Source organism: Carassius auratus, chromosome 33 (assembly GCF_003368295.1).
Source record: "Carassius auratus strain Wakin chromosome 33, ASM336829v1, whole genome shotgun sequence".
Taxonomy (NCBI): domain Eukaryota; kingdom Metazoa; phylum Chordata; class Actinopteri; order Cypriniformes; family Cyprinidae; genus Carassius; species Carassius auratus.
In genome coordinates, this window is record NC_039275.1 from 1,855,203 (window position 1) to 1,876,346 (window position 21,144).

Below are 21,144 nucleotides of genomic sequence, written 5' to 3' on the forward strand. Positions count from 1 at the left end.
GTGTGTGCGCGTGTTTCGGTGCCGCGCGCGCCGAGGACGCTGAGGGAGGCGCGTGCTCGTGTCACATTCTTCAGATGATCCGCTAATCGGCAGAAACACAGACAGACGAGCGGCGAGAGACAGACAGCAGCGGGAACGAGGTAACGTCACGGCAGACACACTCACAACATCCGACCGAGAGACGCGCGGGAAACCGGAGAAACACGGAGAGAGCACGGGAGATGCTAAAGCTAATGCTAGAAACAAAAGACACAGAGAGAGAGAGAGAGAGAGAGAGAGAGATAGAGAGAGAGAGAGAGACACACACACAGACAGCAGCATCTCCATCGTCTCATGAACATCCATCAGTTTGTTTTGTGTTGGATGTGAAACATGAGCATCAGTGACTCTTTTCTTCATGATTCTGCTCTTATTAACAGCTCCATCACTTATTCTGGACGCAAAAAAATATTTAGGAATTTTCTTCAAAGTATAAATAACTCTCATATGCTGGTTAATGTTAATCAGTGGTTAAATAGATACTTCATAGTTTAATTAACACACGTTAAGCTCTGATAGCCACGCCCACAAACCACCATCCAATCCCGTTCTGATGTATGAGCCCAAACCCCGCCCCCTGCACTCGGAGTGACGTCACACGAGTGTAGTACAGTAGTGGACAGTGTGACCCTGTAATGATGGAGTGTGTGTGTGTGTGTGTGTGTGTGTGTGTGTCTCAGAATGCTGGCTGAAGATGGACGTTCCTGAATACCTGGATCTGGACGAGATTGACTTCACTGATGATTTACCTGTGAGTTTATGATCATTTATTATTATTATTATTATTATACCTGTTTAAAAATGCTGTATGGATCTTCATTCCACGTGATCGTATCACGGAACACGGACTTGAAACATTTTTCATATTAATCTGTTGTCTAGGATAGGGGTCGACCTTTATTATACGATTATTACAGATCAAGTAGATCAATAATCAATATGTATATCTGGTGTAAAATTGTTTAATTAATATCAATGAGAATAACAAGGGGTGTGATTATTTAATCCGCAAATCAGTTATGAAAATGATACCGATAACCATTAAAAAGCTAAATATCGGTGCCGATAATCAGTCGACAGTTTTTAAAAAGCTGAACCCATTTGAGCTCAGATATTTACTCCTGAGATTAAACATTAATAAACGATCAGCACTTTCACATATTCACGGTTCTCTAATGATGGTTAATGTTCACATGACATGCAGATAAACTAATAAAGTATGTAATCTTTTAAATAAGTGTTTTAATTTGATTTGTTTTTATCTCAAAATTGATTTATTTGAATTTAACATTTTATTATTCAATATTTATTAAGCATTTCATTTTTTTTTTTTAATTTTTAATTTAATTTTATATAAAAAAATTCATTTTTATTTCTTACATTTATTTTTTATTTTACACCTATTTATTAATTTTTATTTTTTATGGTTTAACTATTCTGTGATGTTGGTTAATGGTCACATGACTTGCTGCTGAACACATAAGTTATTTGATATTTCATAACCCGTCTGATGTGTGTTCTGTCTCAGTTCAAGAGTATTCCTGAGCTGTGCCGAAGACACGATGGAGCGAACGACGAGAGACAAGGTACTGAAGAGCTTCAGATCTATACAGGAGTCACAACATTTCTATTGCCTTCTATAGAGCTGCTTCATAACTGAAGCTCAATTCAGATTCTCATTTGTTGAACTTTTCAGCAATGACACTTTTATTGAACTCTAAACTGAGCTGAATTATGACACTACTGGCTTCTGTAGAATGGCTTTATAATTAAAAAATGAATTCTGAATTAAAAACACTGCTTTAGTTAAACAGTTTGATGTGGATATTAAAATTATGAATATGTGTTTATGGAATTATTGATTCTGTTATTTTCTTAGTGCTTGCTGCGAAGCTGCTCAGTATAATCAGTTTCTTTTGTAAAATTTCAGATTTTAATATTTCTGATTTGATTTTTGTTATTTTTTTATTTATTTTTACTTTAAATTTCTCTTTTATTAGATTTTTTGTTTTTATTATAAAATGATTAATTTATAATTATTTTACATTTTTTATGCTGTGAAGCTGCTTTGTAACAATCTATTTTATATATAAAAAAATCTTATTTTAAAATTTCTGATTTGATTTTTTTATTTACATTATATACATTTTTCTTTTATTTGATTTTAGTGAGTTATATTTTATTTAAAATTATTAATTTTATTTGGGTTTGTTTTTTATTTAAAAAAAGATTTAATTTATGATTACAGGTGCTGGTCATATAATTGGAATATCATCAAAAAGTTGATTTATTTCACTAATTCCATTCAAAAAGTGCAACTTGTATATTATACTCATTCATTACACACAGACTGATATATTTCAAATGTTTATTTCTTTTAATTTTGATGATTATAACTGACAACTAAGGAAAATCCCAAATTCAGTATCTCAGAAAATTAGAATATAACATTACTAATACAAAGAAAAGATTCTTAGAAATCTTGGCCAACTGAAAAGTTTGAACATGAAAAGTATGATCATGTACAGCACTCAATACTTAGTTGTGTCTCTTGTGTCTGAATGACTGCAGCAGTGCGGCGTGGCATGGAGTGGATCAGTCTGTGGCACTGCTCAGGTGTTATGAGAGACCAGGTTGATCTGATAGTGGCCTTCAGCTCTTCTGCATTCTTGGGTCTGACATATCACATCTTCCTCTTCACAATACACCATAGATTGTCTCTGGGGTTAAGGTCAGGCGAGTTTGCTGGTCAATTAAGAACAGGGATACCATGGTCCTTAAACCAGGTACTGGTAGCTTTGGCACTGTGTGCAGGTGCAGAGTCCTGTTGGAAAATGAAATCTGCATCTCCATAAAGTTGGTGAGCAGCAGGAAGCATGAAGTGCTCTAAAACTTCCTGGTATACGGCTGTGTTGACCTTGGACCTCAGAGAAAACACAGTGGACCGACACCAGCAGACGACATGTCACCCCAAACCATCACTGACTGTGGAAACTTTACACTGGACTCAAGCAACGTGGATTGTGTGCCTCTCCTCTCTTCCTCCAGACTCTGGGACCCTGATTTACTTTCATCAGAGAACATAACTGTGGAGCACTCAGCAGCAGTCCAGTCCTTTCTGAAGCGAGACGCTTCTGACGCTGTGTGATGTTCAAGAGTGTCTTGACACAAGGAATGCGAAGCTGAAACCCATGTCTTTCATACGTCTGTGTGTAGTGGTTCTTGAAGCACTGGCTCCAGCTGCAGTCCAGTCTTTGTGAATCTCCCCCACATTTTTGATTGGGTTTTGTTTCTCAATCCTCTCCAGGGTGTGATTATCCCTATTGCTTGTACACTTTTTCTATCACATCTTTGCCTTCCTTTCGCCTCTCTATTAATGTGCTTGGACACAGAGATCTGTGAACAGCCAGCCTCTTTTGCAATGACCTTTTGTGTCTTGCCCTCCTTGTGCAAGGTGTCAGTGGTCATCTTTTGGACAGCTGTCAGGTCAGCAGTCTTCCCCATGATTGTGTGTCCTACAGAACTAGACTGAGAGACCATTTAAAGGCTTTGCAGGTGTTTTGAGTTAATTATCTGATTAGAGTGTGACACCAGGTGTCTTCAATATTGAACCTTTTCACAATATTCTAATGTTCTGAGATACTGAATTTGGGATTTTTCTTAGTTGTCAGTTATAATCCTCAAAATTAAAAGAAATAAACATTTGAAATATATCAGTCTGAGTGTATCTTAAACTAAAACTTTTTGATGATATTTTAATTATATGACCAGCACCTGTATATAAGGAGATACCCGTGACTCTGGGTTCTGGGTGATTTCCCTCCATCAGTGTTTCGATGTTCACATCAGGACGGGTCGCTCTCGTGTGTTTCAGCTCCGTCCATCAGCTGGGCTCGTAGTGCGGCGTCACACGGAGCGGGAATCAAGCCCACGGGCATCGCTGAGGTCTACAGTAAGCTGCGGCCGGTCAAGCGTGTGTCTCCTCTCAAACACCAGCCGCAGGAGACCGAGCCGGAGAGCGAGGGGAAGAGCGGCGAGCTGACCGCAGACATCAGCAAAGACAAGAGCAGAGGCCTGCTGATGTTCGGAGAGCTGGAGCACTACGACCTGGACATGGACGAGATCCTGGACGTGCCTTACATCAAGTCCGGTCAGCAGACGTCCAGCCTGCCGCGAGAGAAGAGGAGCGCGCTCACACACTCCGAGAGCATGAGCCACGGGACACACTTCTGTGCGCTCTCTCCCGTCAGCTGGCCACACATCAGGAAGTCCAAGTCTGTGGATCAGGACTATCTCAGGACACAGAGCGCTCACGGATCCGAGCCGGACCTCGACCGACCCGACACGCTCCCTCTCCAGCCGGCCAAAGCCCCGAAGCAGGACAAGCCCTGGAGGACGTTTGGAGAAGCTGATGAAGAAGCCAAGAAGACGCAGAACATCCTGAACACCGTGAGAGAAGGACAGATCTCTCTGCTGGTGAGAGACGCCTCCGACTTCACTCTCTTTAAATGTGATATGATCTTCTCAAGGTTTTCCCCCAGAAACCTCTGGGCCTCTTCGGTCGCTTTTGACCAAACAGTATACATTTTGAAATTAAAAAAATCAAAATTTGGTGACTTTTTAGTGGCATTTGGTTTATGAACACACAGAAATTGAGCGCATGATTGGAAAAGACTGGTGGTTGTAAATAAATAAATAAATACATTTTAAAAAAGTTGACCACCAAAGAAACAAAGGGAAAATGTGAAAATACAATACAATCTACAAATCAGTCGTGATGCTGAAAGAAAAGTGCACTGCTAGTCTTTATTTGAAACCTGAAATACTGCAGTAATCGAAAATGATTTTGTAATAATAAATAAAAAAAGAAACTGCATTCTTTTCAGTGGGAAAAAATGGTTTATAAATACTGCATAAATATTAATTGGTTTTAATAAAATTCTCTTAAGTACAAAATGCAAAAATGTTTTTAAACAAAAAAATTATTGGCCAGTTTTTTCTGTATATATATATATATATATATTTCAAGTAGGGATGCACAATATTATCGATATCCAATATGGCAATATTTTTCAAATATTTTTGGCCGATTTATTTTTTCTTTTCGGTTCGTTTCGAGCAAAAACTCATTTGATAAACATTATGAAAGCCTTGAAAATATATATTTTTCTTTTTCCGGAAAGATGTAGTTGACTTAATATCTTATATTTCAGTTGTGGATTTAACATTAACAGATGCTCTAAAGCAGAAGATCTGTAAAGAAAGCTCCTTGTATTAACGATTTCATAAACCATTTGAAAAAAATATATAACGCATTAATGAATAAATCCTTAAAAGTGTCATGTTTGTGATTTGTAAGCTATATTTCTGACCTTTAAATCTAAACAGACTGGGGATTTTCTGACATCAGTTTCTGCTTTGTTTATCCAGATGCACCAGTCTCTTAATGAAGTGAAGGGCTGTGAGGGTGTGTTTTATTAAAGATCAGTTTTGTGATGTGATCTAACCGTGTGTGTCTTCAGCCTCATTTAGCAGCAGAGAACCTGGAGCGCATCCGAGACGAGGACGAGAACAACCTGCTGCACGTGTCTGCGGCTCAGGGTCACACCGACTGTGTGCAGCACCTGACCTCACTGATGGGAGAAGACTGTCTGACCGAGAGGAACACACAGCAGCTGACGCCCGCCGGCCTCGCCGTCAGGGTACACACACACACACACACACACACAGAGAGACACACACACACACACACACACTCACACACACTCACACACACACACAGAGACACACACAGAGAGACACACACACACACACTCACACACACACACACACAGACACACACTCACACACACACACACACACACACACACACACACACACACTCACACACACAGACAGACACAGACACACACACACACACACACACACAGACACACACACACACACACACACACAGACACACAAACACACACAGAGACGCACACACACACACACACACACACACACACACAGAGACACACACACACACACAGAGACACACACACTCACACAGAGACACACACACACACACACACACACACACTCACAGACACACACACACACACACTACACACACGCACGCACACACACACACACACACACACACACACACACACAGAGACACACACACACACAGAGACACACACACTCACACAGAGACACACACACACACACACACACACTCACAGACACACACACACAGAGACGCACTCACACACACACACACTCACACACAGTTCCCTTCTCCTCTAGAGTTGCACAATTCATCAAAAAAAAAGCACAATATGGTTAGGTGAGGAAATCATGGGGTCATTTTCATTTTTGGGTGAACTGTCCCTTTAAATGAGATCAGAGAATCATGCAGATGTCTTTAAATGAAGTAAATGTTCATTAAATTAAACATCTTCAAGTAAAGATTCCAGCTGACAGGGATTCGGCTGAAACATCTAGTGATCAACTAAACCTCCACACAATAAACAAGAAGAACAGACTGGAAACACTGATGACATCATCCTGCACTCATGGGCGTGTACAGGAGTTTGTCCAATCAGATGATCTGTAGGATGAGAACGTTGCTCTCTGACCTATGATTGGAAATAGTGAGTAGAAAATCATGTTTGTAACTGTCCTGTGTGTGTGTGTGTGTCTGTGTGTGTGTTTGTGCACCTGTGTGTGTGTGTGTGTGTGTGTGTGTGTGTGCAGAACGGTCATCTGGAGTGTGTGCGCTGGATGGTGAGTGAAACTGAAGCCATCGCCGAGCTCAGCTGCACTCGTGAGCATCCCAGCCTCATCCACTACGCCGCGAGACACGGACAGGTGAGCGTCACACACACACACACACACACACACACACACTCGCAGACGATCCCCGATCATGTGACTGACCGCCGCACACGTGTGTGTTACAGGAGCGTGTTCTGCTGTGGCTGCTGCAGTTCATGCAGGAGCAGGGCATCTCTCTGGACGAGGCGGATCAGAACGGGAACACGGCGGTGCATGTGGCGGCTCAGTTCGGACACCTCAGCTGCGTTCAGGTCTGAGAGAGAGACAGGAAGCAGCTCTCCTCCCGTTTCCTGTTGCTCTGCGGTGCTGAGAGACGCAGGATTGTTCTGTTCGCTTACACACAGAAAGAAAAACACTGGCTCTCATTCACTGACCACACACACACACACACACACATCAAAACGATTTCCTACTTAACATTTCTGGTGTTCCAGTGATGTGTTTACTGCCATTCAAATGATTGGAATAAGATTTTTAGTGTTTTTTAAAGAAGTTTCTATTACTATACAGTAAAACTGTGAAATATTATTCTAATGTAAATCATCTGTGTTCTGTGTGAATCTGTGTTAAAGTGTAATGTATTTCTGTATTTCCAGCATCATTCCTCCAGTCTTCAGTGTCACATGATCTTCAGAAATCAGAATAATATGATGATTTACTGCTCAAGAAACATTTCTGATTATTATCAGTGTTGAACACATTAATGTTTTTGTGGAAACTGATGCAGTTTATTTTTCAGGATTCACAGATGAACAAAGTTAAGAAGAACAGCATTTATTTTAAATATAAATCTTCTGTAACATTATAAATATCTTTACTGTCACTTTCGATCAATTTAATGCATTCTTGATTAATAAAAGTATTAATTTACTGATCCCAAATCTTTGAACGGTGGAGTATAATGTTACAAAATATTACCATTTCAAATAAATGCTGTTCTTTTGAGCTTTCTGTTCATCTGTGAATCCTGAAAAATAAAATGCATCAGTTTACACTAAATTTCCAAATCCATTATCATATCTGTGAACAAACACACGTCGTGAGTCACAGTTCTGGATGTTCACTGGTTATTATGGTAATGTGACGTCTCTGTGGTTCAGACTCTGGTGGAGTACGGCTCGAACGTGACGGTGCAGAACCAGCAGGGCGAGCGAGCGTCCCAGAATGCCGAGCGGCAGGGTCACAGCACCTGCTCCAGGTACCTGGTGGTGGTGGAGACCTGCATGTCTCTGGCCTCGCAGGTGGTCAAACTGACCAAACAGCTGCAGGAGTAAGAGCCTTCGTCCAGCTGATGAGTGTTTGACCGCTGCGAGCGCTGACTGACCTGAGCCTGTGTTTCTGACCCTGACAGACAGACCACGGCTCGAGTCGCTCTCCAGAACCAGCTCCAGCCGCTGCAGACCCACAGAACGCCGTCACCCAGGTCTGACCCCAGACGCTTCCTCATGACCCTCAGTAATGACCCTCAGTAATGACCCTCAGCAATGCCTGACCAACACGAGCGGAAACGGATGAATTAATCAAAAGTAGGGCGGTACATCTAATCAGTTGGCAATATGAAAAGTATAGTCAGAAACTCAAAGATCTTCTTAACAATCCGACAAAATAAAAGTTTGGTTTAACTTGAAGAAATTATGACAGACATACTGTATATAACTATTGCACAGTAGAATGTATTTAGTAGCAACAAAAGTGTTAATATTATTAATAAAAATAATGCAACTTCTTAAAGCACACAGAAACTCAAAGGTCTTCATAACAATCCGACAAAATAAAAGTTTAATTTAAATTGAAGAAATTGACAGAAATATATAATAACATCTTAAAGTACTAGTAATAATAATGATTATAATTTTTCATTTTGGTAAGGAATACCACACCATTTTTAATCATGTTTTTAATTTAAACAGTTATATTCAATTTGATTGCAATTTACAAGATTAATTAAATTGTAATAGTTATATGTTTATGTTATATGTATAAGTTTGTATGAAATCGTAAAACGCACATTCCTTATAAAAACTAACATAACGAAGTTGAAACACATTTCAAAGAGCACTTTTATTGTTAACATATATTAATAAATAAAAATAAAGTAAAAAAACTAATTACACATACCTTTTCGTTGGAAAATTTATTTTAAAAACAAACTGAAAACACTGAAAAATAAAACACATTTTTAATAAGGCACGTTATTGTTAAAATATTAATAAATTAAGAACTTTTATGAATTCAGCTGATTTGATGTCCCTTTTTATTATTAAATAAGCCATTAAAATGGAATGCAAAAATAAAATAACAAAACAAAAAACACAAGATTAGGAGAAAATAAAACATTTTTCATAAAGCACTATTGCTGTTAAAAATTTACATTTTCATGAATTCAACTGGTTAGACGTTATTTTTTTAAATACATTTAAATAAACTAAAAAAGTCCAGCAAAATTACAACAGATAATAAAAAATAAAACACCTTTTATGCAGCACCTCTTATTGTTAAAATTGTAATACATTATTAAATCGTTAAACCTTCATGAACTGAATTAATTAGACATAATTTCAGTTACTAAAATTGAATGAAACCACTAAAAATGTGAATTTGGTAAAAATAGAACATTTCATAAGATGCTATGATTTTTTTATATTTAAATTGAGTTGATTAGACATCTTTTTCAGTTATTAAAAGTGAATTTAAGCAGTAAAGGAAGTCCAGCTTCAGGAGCGTTTCCTCCGTAGATGTGTGTGTCTCACAGACGTCTCTCTCCGTCTCCTGCAGCTCATGGACTGAGATGAATCTCACGGATGAAGCGGCTTCTGAAGGAAAAGAGGCGGGGCCAGGGGCGGGGCCTGGAGCGGGACCAATCAGACGGCTGGGGCCGGGCGAGAGGCGGGAACTCAAGCAGATCGTGCAGCGTTCGCTCAGCGAATCAGACGGAGACGCTGTGTATCCTGCGGACGAGTCGAAGCAGCCCAGACCCGAGCGGCCCACACAGCTGCCCATCACACATCCCCACGAACACAAGCTCAACGTCTCCTTCACACACAGGACTTCCAGATCCGTGAACGTTTACAACCCGTCTCCGTCGTCAGACCAGAGCGACCCGGACACCAAGACAGAGTTGACGGGAGAGAGCCCCGACGGACAGAAGCTCACCACGAGTCCCAAAAGCGCCCTCAAGTCTCCGTCCTCTCGCAGAAAGACCTCGCAGAGCCTCAGACTGAGAGTCACGTTTGACGAGCCGCCGCCGAAAGATGGAGCTGCACCCGACGCCAGAGTCCAGCCCGGGAAAGACAAGCCGGAGTCCAGCAGACGGGCGTTCGGGACGCTCCGATCCTTCATGGAAACCCTCAGCGGAAACCAGAACAACAACAACAACAGCAGCGCGTCCAAACACCCCGGGACGTCCGGAAAGAAGAGCAAGAGCAAGACCAGCGCTGCTTAAATCAGAAGCTTTACACACTTTCTGACAGTTTTGAAATACTGTGATTTTCTACAGATCTAATAATCAAAAACAGGCAGAGAACGAACGAACAAACAAACGAACGATTCGGTGCGGCGCCTTCAGTTTCTGATTGATTTGATAACTCTAATACTTTTATAAGTCGTCTGTATTGTTTTGAGTTAAAGTATGGATTTATAATTTAACTGTCATGTTTGAATGCAAGAAACATTATATTATTGGAATCATTGGTGATTAAAATAAAGAGGTTTTCAGCTGATCTGATGCCATCAGACGAGGAGAGAAGCGTTCAGTTAATGAATCAAGAAATATTTGATCCTTCCACAAATAAAGGTTAAACTGGAACAGAAAGTCCTCAGTTTAAACTAATAAAAAATAAATAAATAATGGCTTCTTTTCCATTTCAATATCTAAACATCATTAACTGAAAAGAGATTCGCTTGAGATGCAAAAGTATGATAAGAAGAACGAAATAAAGCAAGCTTATGACAAATAACTGTCAGGGGGATATGAAAACCAGTTTTCCCTCTGAATGAAGTGGATTTTTAGTTCACTGACAGATCTGTTCTTGTTTCAATCATAAACTCACTTCATTTTGATCAGTTTAGCAGAAAACAAGACGTCTTGTTGTTTGTGACGTAAACAGAAACCCTGTTGTTGTGGTGTACACACATGCGTCATGCGTTCGAGCTCATGTTACACTGATGCATGAAGAGGATCGAGGGAAGTTTCCCTGGAGCGCTGAACTCTGAACTGAGTTTAATGCTCATGAAAAGAGAAGACAGTGTTTCATTCCAGGAGCAGATATGTGCTGAATCTGATCAACTAGAGCTGCTTTACAGGAGAAACAACAGCTTTAACTGGAGTCGGATCAGAGAGAGACAGATGCTCACACACACACACACACACACACAGAGAGAGAGGAGATTGCTCACACACACACTCAGACACACACACACACAGAGAGAGAGAGACAGGCGCACACACACACTCAGACACACACACACACACACACACACACAGAGAGAGAGAGACAGGCGCACACTCTCTCTCTCACACACACACACACACACAGAGAGAGACAGGCACACACTCAGACACACACACAGACACAGAGAGACAGGCACACATTCACAGAGAGAGAGAGAGAGACAGGCGCACACACACACACAGAGACAGGCACACACTCACACACACACACACACACACACATAGAGAGAGAGAGACAGGCACACACTCACACACACACACACACACACACACAGAGAGAGACAGGCGCACACTCACTCACACACACACACACACACAGAGAGAGAGAGAGAGAGAGGCACACACACACACACAGACAGGCACACACACAGAGAGAGAGAGAGAGAGGCGCACACACACACACACACACAGAGAGAGAGAGAGACAGGCACACACACACACACACACACACACAGAGAGAGAGAGACAGGCACACACACACACACACACACACACAGAGAGAGCGAGAGAGACAGGCACACACACACAGAGACAGGCACACACACAGAGAGAGAGAGAGAGAGAGAGAGAGGCGCACACTCACACACACACACACACACACACAGAGAGAGAGAGAGGCACACACACACACACACAGACAGGCACACACACAGAGAGAGAGAGAGAGGCGCACACTCACACACACACACAGAGAGAGAGAGAGACAGGCACACACACACACACACACAGACACACACACACACAGAGAGACAGGCACACACACACAGAGAGAGAGAGAGACGGTGTGTTTAAGGCTGTTGTGCAGCATGAAAATGGAGCAGACGAGCGCTTGATTTGACAGGAGGAGAGTCGTCTATAGATTTTTGTGTCCATTGTTTGGTTTATTTGTGCTGCTTTACTCAGTCAATCAAATATAATTGACAGCGCTGTGCTGGCTGTTGTTTCTGGATGACAGCAGTTAATACCGCCGGAAAACAGCTGCAGGAACGATGGGAAGAGGATCCTCCGTCCAGCAGATGAGGGATAATCATCTAATCAACCTTTAATTATCCGTCAGATATGACTTATTTCATATACCAGTCATAACTTCAGAGTTTTCAGCTAAAACATTATCAGAGACATTAATGAGAGAATGTGAATGCTATTACCATTTTTATTATAAAGAAATTCCTTGAAATATCAAATGATGCACTTTAATGCAAAAATATTTATTTATTTAATACTGATGATAAATTTTGTTTGAATATATAACTGCATGGAATGGAAAGAACATTCTGAAAATTACCAGTATTATTCCCTTTGGAATAAATAGAATTTAATTAAATTTATTTGAATTTATAACTCATGATTTCTCAAAATTTGTGAAACCTACATATTTATTTTGAAATATTATTCTAAAACTTTTCAAACTCAATAAACTTTAGCTTTCAGATGAAAAAGTGCTTAAAAAACATTCATGCTGCAATAGTTCATCTATAGAAGTAATTATTGATGCAAATCAACTTTATGTAAATTCAGTCGAAAAGAGTGTGAAAGATGGGGTAAAGGTGAAAAATCTTGTACAAAATATGAACATGTTTATAAATAATTTTAAGAATTTTAACACCTAATGGGACTCCATACATACCCAGATCAGAAATCACCCCAATGTGAAACATAACTTTTCTATTTTTTAATGGTTATATCTCATAAGAAATAATTGAGAGAAAGTGTGTGTGTGTGGTGTGAGAGAGAGAGAGAGCATGTGTGCGCGTGTGTGTGTGAGTCTGTGATTGTGTGTGTGTGTGTGGGCATGTTTTTGTGACATATCAGGACACAACTCTGTATAATGACATGGGTATGACACAGGTATTACAAGGAGAGGGTGACTTATGAGGACATAACCCATGTCCCCATTTTTCAAAACACTTATAAATCATACAGAATGAGTTTTTTTGAGAAAGTAAAAATGCACAAAGTTTCCTGTGAGGGTTAGGGTTAGGTGTAGGGTTGGTGAAGGGCGATAGAATATACAGTTTTGTACAGTATAAAAACCATTACACCTATGGGATGAACACACTTTACACAAAAACAAACGTGTGTGTGTGTGTGTGTGTGTGTGTGTTGTTGTGGGCGTTCTGCGCTGTAAGGGCGGAGCATGAGCTGCATGAAGCGCTTCTGTCACGAGTCTCGGTCACATGACTGTCTTCATCACTCTCACTGAGACTGTGTTCGGCTGTTATTGTTGAAGATGTCTGAGGACAGGGAGGCTCCAGCGCTGCTCGGTGCCGCACACACGGACCCCCCGGAGCCGCAGGACGCGGAGGATCTGTTCGTGAGCGTCGCGAGCGTCACGGAGGTGAGATTAAAGCTGTGCGCGAGGATCGCATTCACGGATCGACACGCCCTTCTGCTCGCAGACTCTCATCACACATCAATATTCATAATCAGCGAAACATCAGCGCAGTGTTTCTGTCTGATTCTGACAGATTTCATTTAATTTCACGAGCGAGGAGAGATGCCGAGCGCGCATGCGCAGCACGGGCTCCTTCCGCACATCAACTCTGCGTCGCGTCTGCGCAGAAACAAATCGTCAAAATATGAGTTAAACTCATGCGAATGACTTCTCACCAACAAATAATAATAGCGTTATTTTGACATTTGTGTCTCGCGTGTTTTATTTTAAAACCCACGATATTCTGTGAAATACTATATTCAGTATCAGACAGAGATCAGCATACCTGCAGATAATTAACCGGGAAGATTTAAATATGGACTCATTAATATGCTAATTAAATTTGCATGCATTTCAAAGCCCACCGTGTTTTTTGGCAATAAAATAAACACTTAAAAGTGTATTTTGCATGTTTTATTTCCACTCGTCTGAAAATCTGAGAACATCTGGTTTTGTCTGTGGATGAATGAGAGGAGATCAGCAGATTCTGAGACCCTTCACACTTCCTGTGTCTCTGATCATGAGTTAGTCACGTGTGTGTGTGTGTGTGTGTGTGTGTGAACATTAACTTTAATGAGCTGCTGAAGTTGAGTTCTTCAAGACTTCAAGACTCATATTTAGCTTCTCTAGATCTACTGAAGAGAGTAAAGAGAAAGATGTGGATGATTTACAGATGTATATTATCATTAGGTCTGAATGTTTGTCCTGTGTTTGTCTCTCAGTGTCCAGAAGCGGCTCGTCTCTCTGCAGAAGACCTCAGCCCCGGCTCTGACGGACACAAGGACCACGACCCTGATGACCCCGACGACCCGATGACCTCTTCGCTGGTGTGTGATTCGTCAGCGCAGGCTCAGAGTTTGGGAATATAATACTCACAGAGTGTTCTGTTTCTGATGACATACACTACTGATTATAACTGTGGACAGTGGGATATGGTTTTTAATACTTTTATTAAACAAGGATGCATTAAATTGGTCAAAACTGACAGTAAAGACTTTTATAAAGTAAAAAAAGATTTCCTAAGCAGTAAATCATCATATTTTCATGATTTCTGAAGATCATGTGACACTGAAGACTGGAGGAATGATGCTGAAAATACAGCGGAGCATCACAGAAATAAATTACACTTTAACACAGATTCACACAGAAAACAGATGTTTTACACTAGAATAATATTTCACTATTTTTACTGTATTAAATGCAGCCTTGGTGAGCAGAAGAGACTTTGAAAAACATAAAAAAACCGATTGATGTCATAACAGTATTTGTGCCTGATCTGTGTGTTTCAGAAGCGACGGAGGAAGTGTCTCTGGACAGTCCTGAGCGTCAGCCGATCCTGTCAGACGGCCCGTCGCCCGCCATCACACCCATCACACCCGTCACCATCAGCCCCAGACTGGACGTGTTCGACCGCTCGCTGGACCCAGGTCTGTCACTGTGACCTCATCTCATTCTGCTTCATATCTCACACACATCGTTTCTCACGTTCACCGGACTTCTCCTCTCTAGGATGAAGAGGAAGAGGAAAACAGGGACACGCTTGACATCCAGATCTCAGTTTCTGACCCTGAGAAAGTTGGTAAGGTGTTTCTGCTGGACGCTGGGAATCGATAGACCTTTTCAGATGTTATCAGGATTCACAAACTCTCTCTGTGTTTCTAAACCAAGAGTGTGGCTTGACATTTATGACACCTACACACTCACTGCTAGAATTGTGTTTTTTGTTTTTCATTAAGAGAGCATTCATACGTTTTCTAGAAACAAACTGATTCTGATTGTGATGAATGTTTTTGTTTTTCTAGGTGACGGTATGAATGCGTTCATGGTCTATAAAGTGACGACTAAAGTAAGAAAAGCTTCAGGTTGTGGTCTGAGATGATGTGGATCTTCTGGAGGACGTGTGTGTGACTCTGTCTCTGTGTTTGCAGACCAGTCTGTCCATATTCCAGCAGAGACGAGGTGTGTGTCAAGAGGCGCTTCAGTGATTTTCTGGTTTGCACAGTAAACTAGCCTCCAAGTACATGCACATGGGCTTCATCGTTCCTCCTGCGCCTGAGAAGAGCATCGTGGGTAAGTCCGTGATCAGAGTATGATCAGAGACGTGTTGTGATGGTGTCATATCAATGATGAGCTCGTGTGTGTGTGTGTGTGTGTGTGTGTGTGTTTCAGGAATGACGAAGGTCAAAGTGGGGAAAGAGGATCTGTCATCGGTGGAGTTTGTAGAGAAGAGAAGATCTGCTTTGGAAAGGTATTCAAGATGAGATGTAGAGTTTCTTTATTCATTTATTCACATTTTGATGAACCGTTACCGATTCTTAAAAGTTAATGTGTGAATAAAACTCACAGAAACATTGTGTAGCTCCAGCCGTGCAGTAATCACAGGAATATTTGTGCTTTCTCACTTTTGATGTGAAACAAAGTCTCCGCAGTTTGTATCACTGAATTCAAGCAATGCATGTGGTGTCTCTTTAAATGTGTCACTTTCCAGAAGAAGTAACTCTGTAATTAGTTACTTTTTTATGGAGTAATGCATTATGTTTTTAACCACTGGTGCTGTAGTTTACTACTTGTTATAGCACCAAATAAACACGAACGAACATCAGAAGAATCACTGAATCAGTCATGAATCATGTAATCAATCAATCAGTGGAATTGACCACAGAAAGACATCAGTAAATCAAGCTTTCTGATCAATAATGACACGTAAAATCACATTCACCTGAGGAAAGACATGTAATGACTCGATAGCCAGCTAGAAAAAAATTCTACTAAATTTTCTCCTTTTTTTTTTTGTTTGAAAAAACTCATGATGATCAATATATGCATTACGTACATTTTTATTATATTTTAATGTCTTTTTTAATTAATCCTTCTTGAAAACGAGTTCTGACATCTGCCGTGGTTATATTCATTTCATGAACAAACTGGAGTAGAAACAATATATCGTAAAAAAATTATATAAAATATTTTTAATAATGCTTATTATTCAAAATGCATATTTTATTATATAAAATTTTATAATTTAAAAAAGCTGCCTTTAAATGTTTGTCTATTAATCACTTTATAATAGTAAAAAGTTTAGTTTAATATTAGTAGAACTTGACATGTGCTGGACCTGATTTCCGTGATATCCAAACGAATCCGAATCGAATCGATACGCAGGAGTCTGGTGTTTTCTGCTGGTCTGATGCGCTGGAAAGATCACTCGTGTTCTGCTCTTTTGTGGCTAAAAGGTTAAGCAAGAAATATTAGATAAATAATAATGGAGGTGTGCTGCTGTGCTGTCGTTCTCTCCGCCGCTGATCGCTGCTGTGCTCCTGGTTTTGCACAAACTGATGAATCGAATAAGAATTACAGTTAAGTGAGGCGCTGACATTTCTCTGCCCTTTTTATCCGTCCGCTGACTGACGTGAAGGTCAGCGTTCCTGGGTGCTGATGGGAGATGTGTGTTTGTGCTGCAGGTATCTGCTGAGGACGGTCAAACACCCAGCGCTGCTCAAAGACCCCGATGTCCTGCAGTTTCTGGAGAGTTCAGAGGTACCCTCGCTCCTTCATATCATCACACACTTACTGAGCTGCTCTTGGGTTTATTCCCGTCAGGCCAAACTCATGTCTGTAACAGCATTTCATACTTTAATTAACTGGCTTTAACAATAACTAGAGGCAAATGCTACTATTGAAAAGCTGGGAAAATTTTCCGGATTCTTATGGATAAATGCATGGAAGCTCAATTCTGTCACAGGATAAAAAATAAAAGAAGTAATTGCACATTTTTATCTCAAAATTCTGACTTTTTTTCTTGCAGTTCTGAGAAAGATTAAAATAATTGTGAGATATAAACTCTGGATTTAGAAATAAACTCTTAATTGAGAGATAAACTCTGAATTTAGAAATAAACTCTTAATTGAGAGTTAAACTCTGAATATGAAGAAATAAACTGAATGGAGATAAACTTGATTGAGAAATAAACTCTGATTGAGAAATAAACTCAAATTGATATATAAACTCTGAATTTGAAGAAAATAAACTCTGAATTTGAAGAAATAAACTCTGAATTTGAAGAAATAATCTCAGAATTGATATATAAACTCTGAATTTGAAGAAATAAAACTCTGAATTTGAAGAAATAATCTCAGAATTGATATAAACTCTGAATTTGAAAAAAATAAACTCTGAATTTGAAGAAATAAACTCTGAATTGAGAAATAAACTGAATTTGAAGAAATAAACTCTGAATTTATATATAAACTCTGATTTGAAGAAATAAACTCTGAATTTGAAGAATAAACTGAATTGAGAAATAAACTGAATTTGAAGAAATAAACTCTGAATTGATATATAAACTCTGAATTTGAAGAAATAAACTCTGAATTTGAAGAAAATAAACTCTGAATTGTAAGAAAAAAACTCAGAATTGAGATTAAACTCTGGATTGAAAAATAAACTCTGGATTGAGAAATAAACTCAAATTGATATATAAACTCTGAATTTGAAGAAATAATCTCAGAATTGATAAATAAACTCTGAATTTGAAGAAATAATCTCAGAATTGATATATAAACTCTGAATTTGAAAAAAATAAACTCTGAATTTGAATAAATAAGCTCTGAATTGAGAAATAAACTGAATTTGAATAAATAAACTCTGAATTGATATATAAACTGAATTTGAAGAAATAAACTCTGAATTTGAAGAAATAAACTCTGAATTGAGAAATAAACTGAATTTGAAGAAATAAAACTCTGAATTGATATATAAACTCTGAATTTGAAGAAATAAACTCTGAATTTGAAGAAATAAACTCTGAATTGAGAAATAAACTGAATTTGAAGAAATAAACTCTGAATTGATATATATAAACTCTGAATTTGAAGAAATAAACTCTGAATTTGAAGAAAATAAACTCTGAATTTGAAGAAAATAAACTCTGAATTTGAAGAAAATAAACTCTGAATTGAAGAAAAAAACTCAGAATTGAGATTAAACTCTGGATTGAAAAATAAACTCTGAATTGAGAAATAAATCAAAATTGATATATAACTCTGAATTTGAAGAAATAAATCTCAGAATTTGATAAATAAACTCTGAATTTGAAGAAATAATCTCAGAATTGATAAATAAACTCTATTTGAAGAAATAATCTCAGAATTGATATAAAACTCTGAATTTGAAGAAATAATCTCAGAATGATATATAAACTCTGAATTTGAAAAAATAAACTCTGAATTTGAAGAAATAAACTCTGAATTGAGAAATAAACTGAATTTGAAGAAATAAACTCTGAATTGATATATAAACTCTGAATTTGAAGAAATAAACTCTGAATTTGAAGAAATAAACTCTGAATTGAAAAAACTGAATTTGAAGAAATAAACTCTGAATTGATATATAAACTCTGAATTTGAAGAAATAAACTCTGAATTTGAAGAAAATAAACTCTGAATTTGAAGAAAATAAACTCTGAATTGTAAGAAAAAAACTCAGAATTGAGATTAAACTCTGGATTGAAAATAAACTCTGGATTGAGAAATAAACTCAAATTGATATAAAACTCTGAATTTGAAGAAATAATCTCAGAATTGATAAAATAACTCTGAATTTGAAGAAATAATCTCAGAATTGATAAATAAAACTCTGAATTTGAAGAAATAATCTCAGAATTGATATATAAACTCTGAATTTGAAGAAATAATCTCAGAATGATATATAAACTCTGAATTTGAAAAAATAAACTCTGAATTTGAAGAAATAAACTCTGAATTGAGAAATAAACTGAATTTGAAGAAATAAACTCTGAATTGATAATAAACTCTGAATTTGAAGAAATAAACTCTGAATTTGAAGAAATAAACTCTGAATTGAGAAATAAACTGAATTTGAAGAAATAAACTCTGAATTTGAAGAAAATAAACTCTGAATTGTAAGAAAAAAAATCAGAATTGAGATGAAACTCTGGATTGAAAAATAAAAACTCTGGATTGAGAAATAAACTCAAATTGATATATAAACTCTGAATTTGAAGAAATAATCTCAGAATTGATATATAAACTCTGAATTTGAAGAAAATCTCAGAATGATAAATAAACTCTGAATTTGAAGAAATAATCTCAGAATTGATAATAAATCTGAATTTGAAGAAATAATCTCAGAATTGATATATAAACTCTGAATTTGAAGAAATAAACTCTGAATTGAGAAATAAACTGAATTTGAAGAAATAAACTCTGAATTGATATATAAACTGTGAATTTGAAGAAATAAACTGTGAATTTGAAGAAATAACTGTGAATTTGAAGAAATAAACTGTGAATTTGAAGAATTAAACTGTGAATTTGAAAGAAATAAACTCTGAATTTGAAGAAATAAACTCTGAATTTGAAGAAATAACTCAGAATGAGATTTAACTCTGAATGAGAAATAAAACGAATTGATGAAATAAACTCTGAATTTGAAGAAATAAAGCCAGAATTGCAAGGGAAAAGTCACAGCAACTTTCTTCTTATTGTTTTATTCCTGGGCAGAAGCAAGTTTGCATATAAATGTGTTTTCCTGGCTCTTTGGAGTGGATTCTCTTGACAGAACACTAGAGCAGATATTTCAGATGAACCATCTTGACATCAGTTTATACATGCAAAAGAGCGATTGTGTATTCTTCAGTGAGAGAAGTGCATTATATTAGGTAAAGTCACCGGTGTTAATAGCATCACGCTCTCAGTTCTCCTAAACAACACACAGAACAGATCCAGCGAATCTCTGCTCTGCACTCCCTTATTTTCTCTTTAAAGGCCCAGAAGTGGCTTTTGGCCGTGAGTTCTGTTTATTAAGTATGTATAATGGAAGACTGAGGCAATTGTAAAGGGCTAAACGCTCGGCCGATTGAAAGCTATTTTTGCCCGTGGTCCTCTGAGAGTTTCCAGGGTGAAACGTATAAATTGGACGCATTGAAATGTATGGGACTGGAGAAACTCCCTGTGCGCTGCGGAGGAGAAACGCTCCCCGCGGGACGAGGGCTGAGCCGCGGCTGTTAACCGGTTTGTTTGCCCTTATTTGTCATTTTATCCCAGCTGCCGCGAGCCGTTAGCACACAGCGCTGAGTGGAGCCGGAATATTGAGGATGGTAAACAAAGCAGCCGACGCTGTCAACAAGATGACAATCAAGATGAATGAATCGGATGCGGGTAAGCTCGGATTTTTGGACTTGAATAATGAGACGAATTAATGAGCTGCTCTGGCTCCGTCCTAAAGTGTGTGTGTGTGTATGTGTGTGTGTGTGAGAGAGCGGGTCAGGACATGTGAACACAGCTTACAGTCAGTACAGTGTCACACATCCAGTCAGACTTGCATGTAATCATGGATAATCATGAATTTAGACTTAAGAAAGATGACACTCTGAATAAAG

General features: G+C 38.6%; 1 protein-coding gene and 1 pseudogene across 1 annotated transcript; both read left to right on the top strand.

Moving 5' to 3' along the window:
• Nucleotides 1-50: 50 nt before the first annotated feature.
• Nucleotides 51-10,578, top strand: LOC113052695 (synphilin-1-like). The gene is made up of 10 exons (XM_026217100.1): nt 51-140; nt 720-790; nt 1,568-1,625; nt 3,914-4,515; nt 5,562-5,741; nt 6,781-6,894; nt 6,987-7,112; nt 7,962-8,131; nt 8,213-8,284; nt 9,637-10,578. The coding sequence occupies exons 2-10, from the start codon at nt 734-736 to the stop codon at nt 10,301-10,303; spliced, it is 2,046 nt and encodes a 681-aa protein (XP_026072885.1). The 5' UTR covers nt 51-140; nt 720-733; the 3' UTR covers nt 10,304-10,578.
• Nucleotides 10,579-13,466: 2,888 nt separating this feature from the next.
• LOC113052814 (sorting nexin-2-like) lies at nt 13,467-20,964 on the top strand (annotated as a pseudogene).
• Nucleotides 20,965-21,144: the final 180 nt, after the last annotated feature.

Bases quoted from the DNA above. Each gene is read 5' to 3' on its own strand.
- LOC113052695 (XM_026217100.1), top strand. From the start codon at position 734: ATGGACGTTCCTGAATACCTGGATCTGGACGAGATTGACTTCACTGAT. The intron at 791-1,567 runs GTGAGTTTATGA...GTTCTGTCTCAG, and splicing joins ACTTCACTGATGATTTACCT to TTCAAGAGTATTCCTGAGCT. The intron at 7,113-7,961 runs GTCTGAGAGAGA...TCTGTGGTTCAG, and splicing joins GACACCTCAGCTGCGTTCAG to ACTCTGGTGGAGTACGGCTC.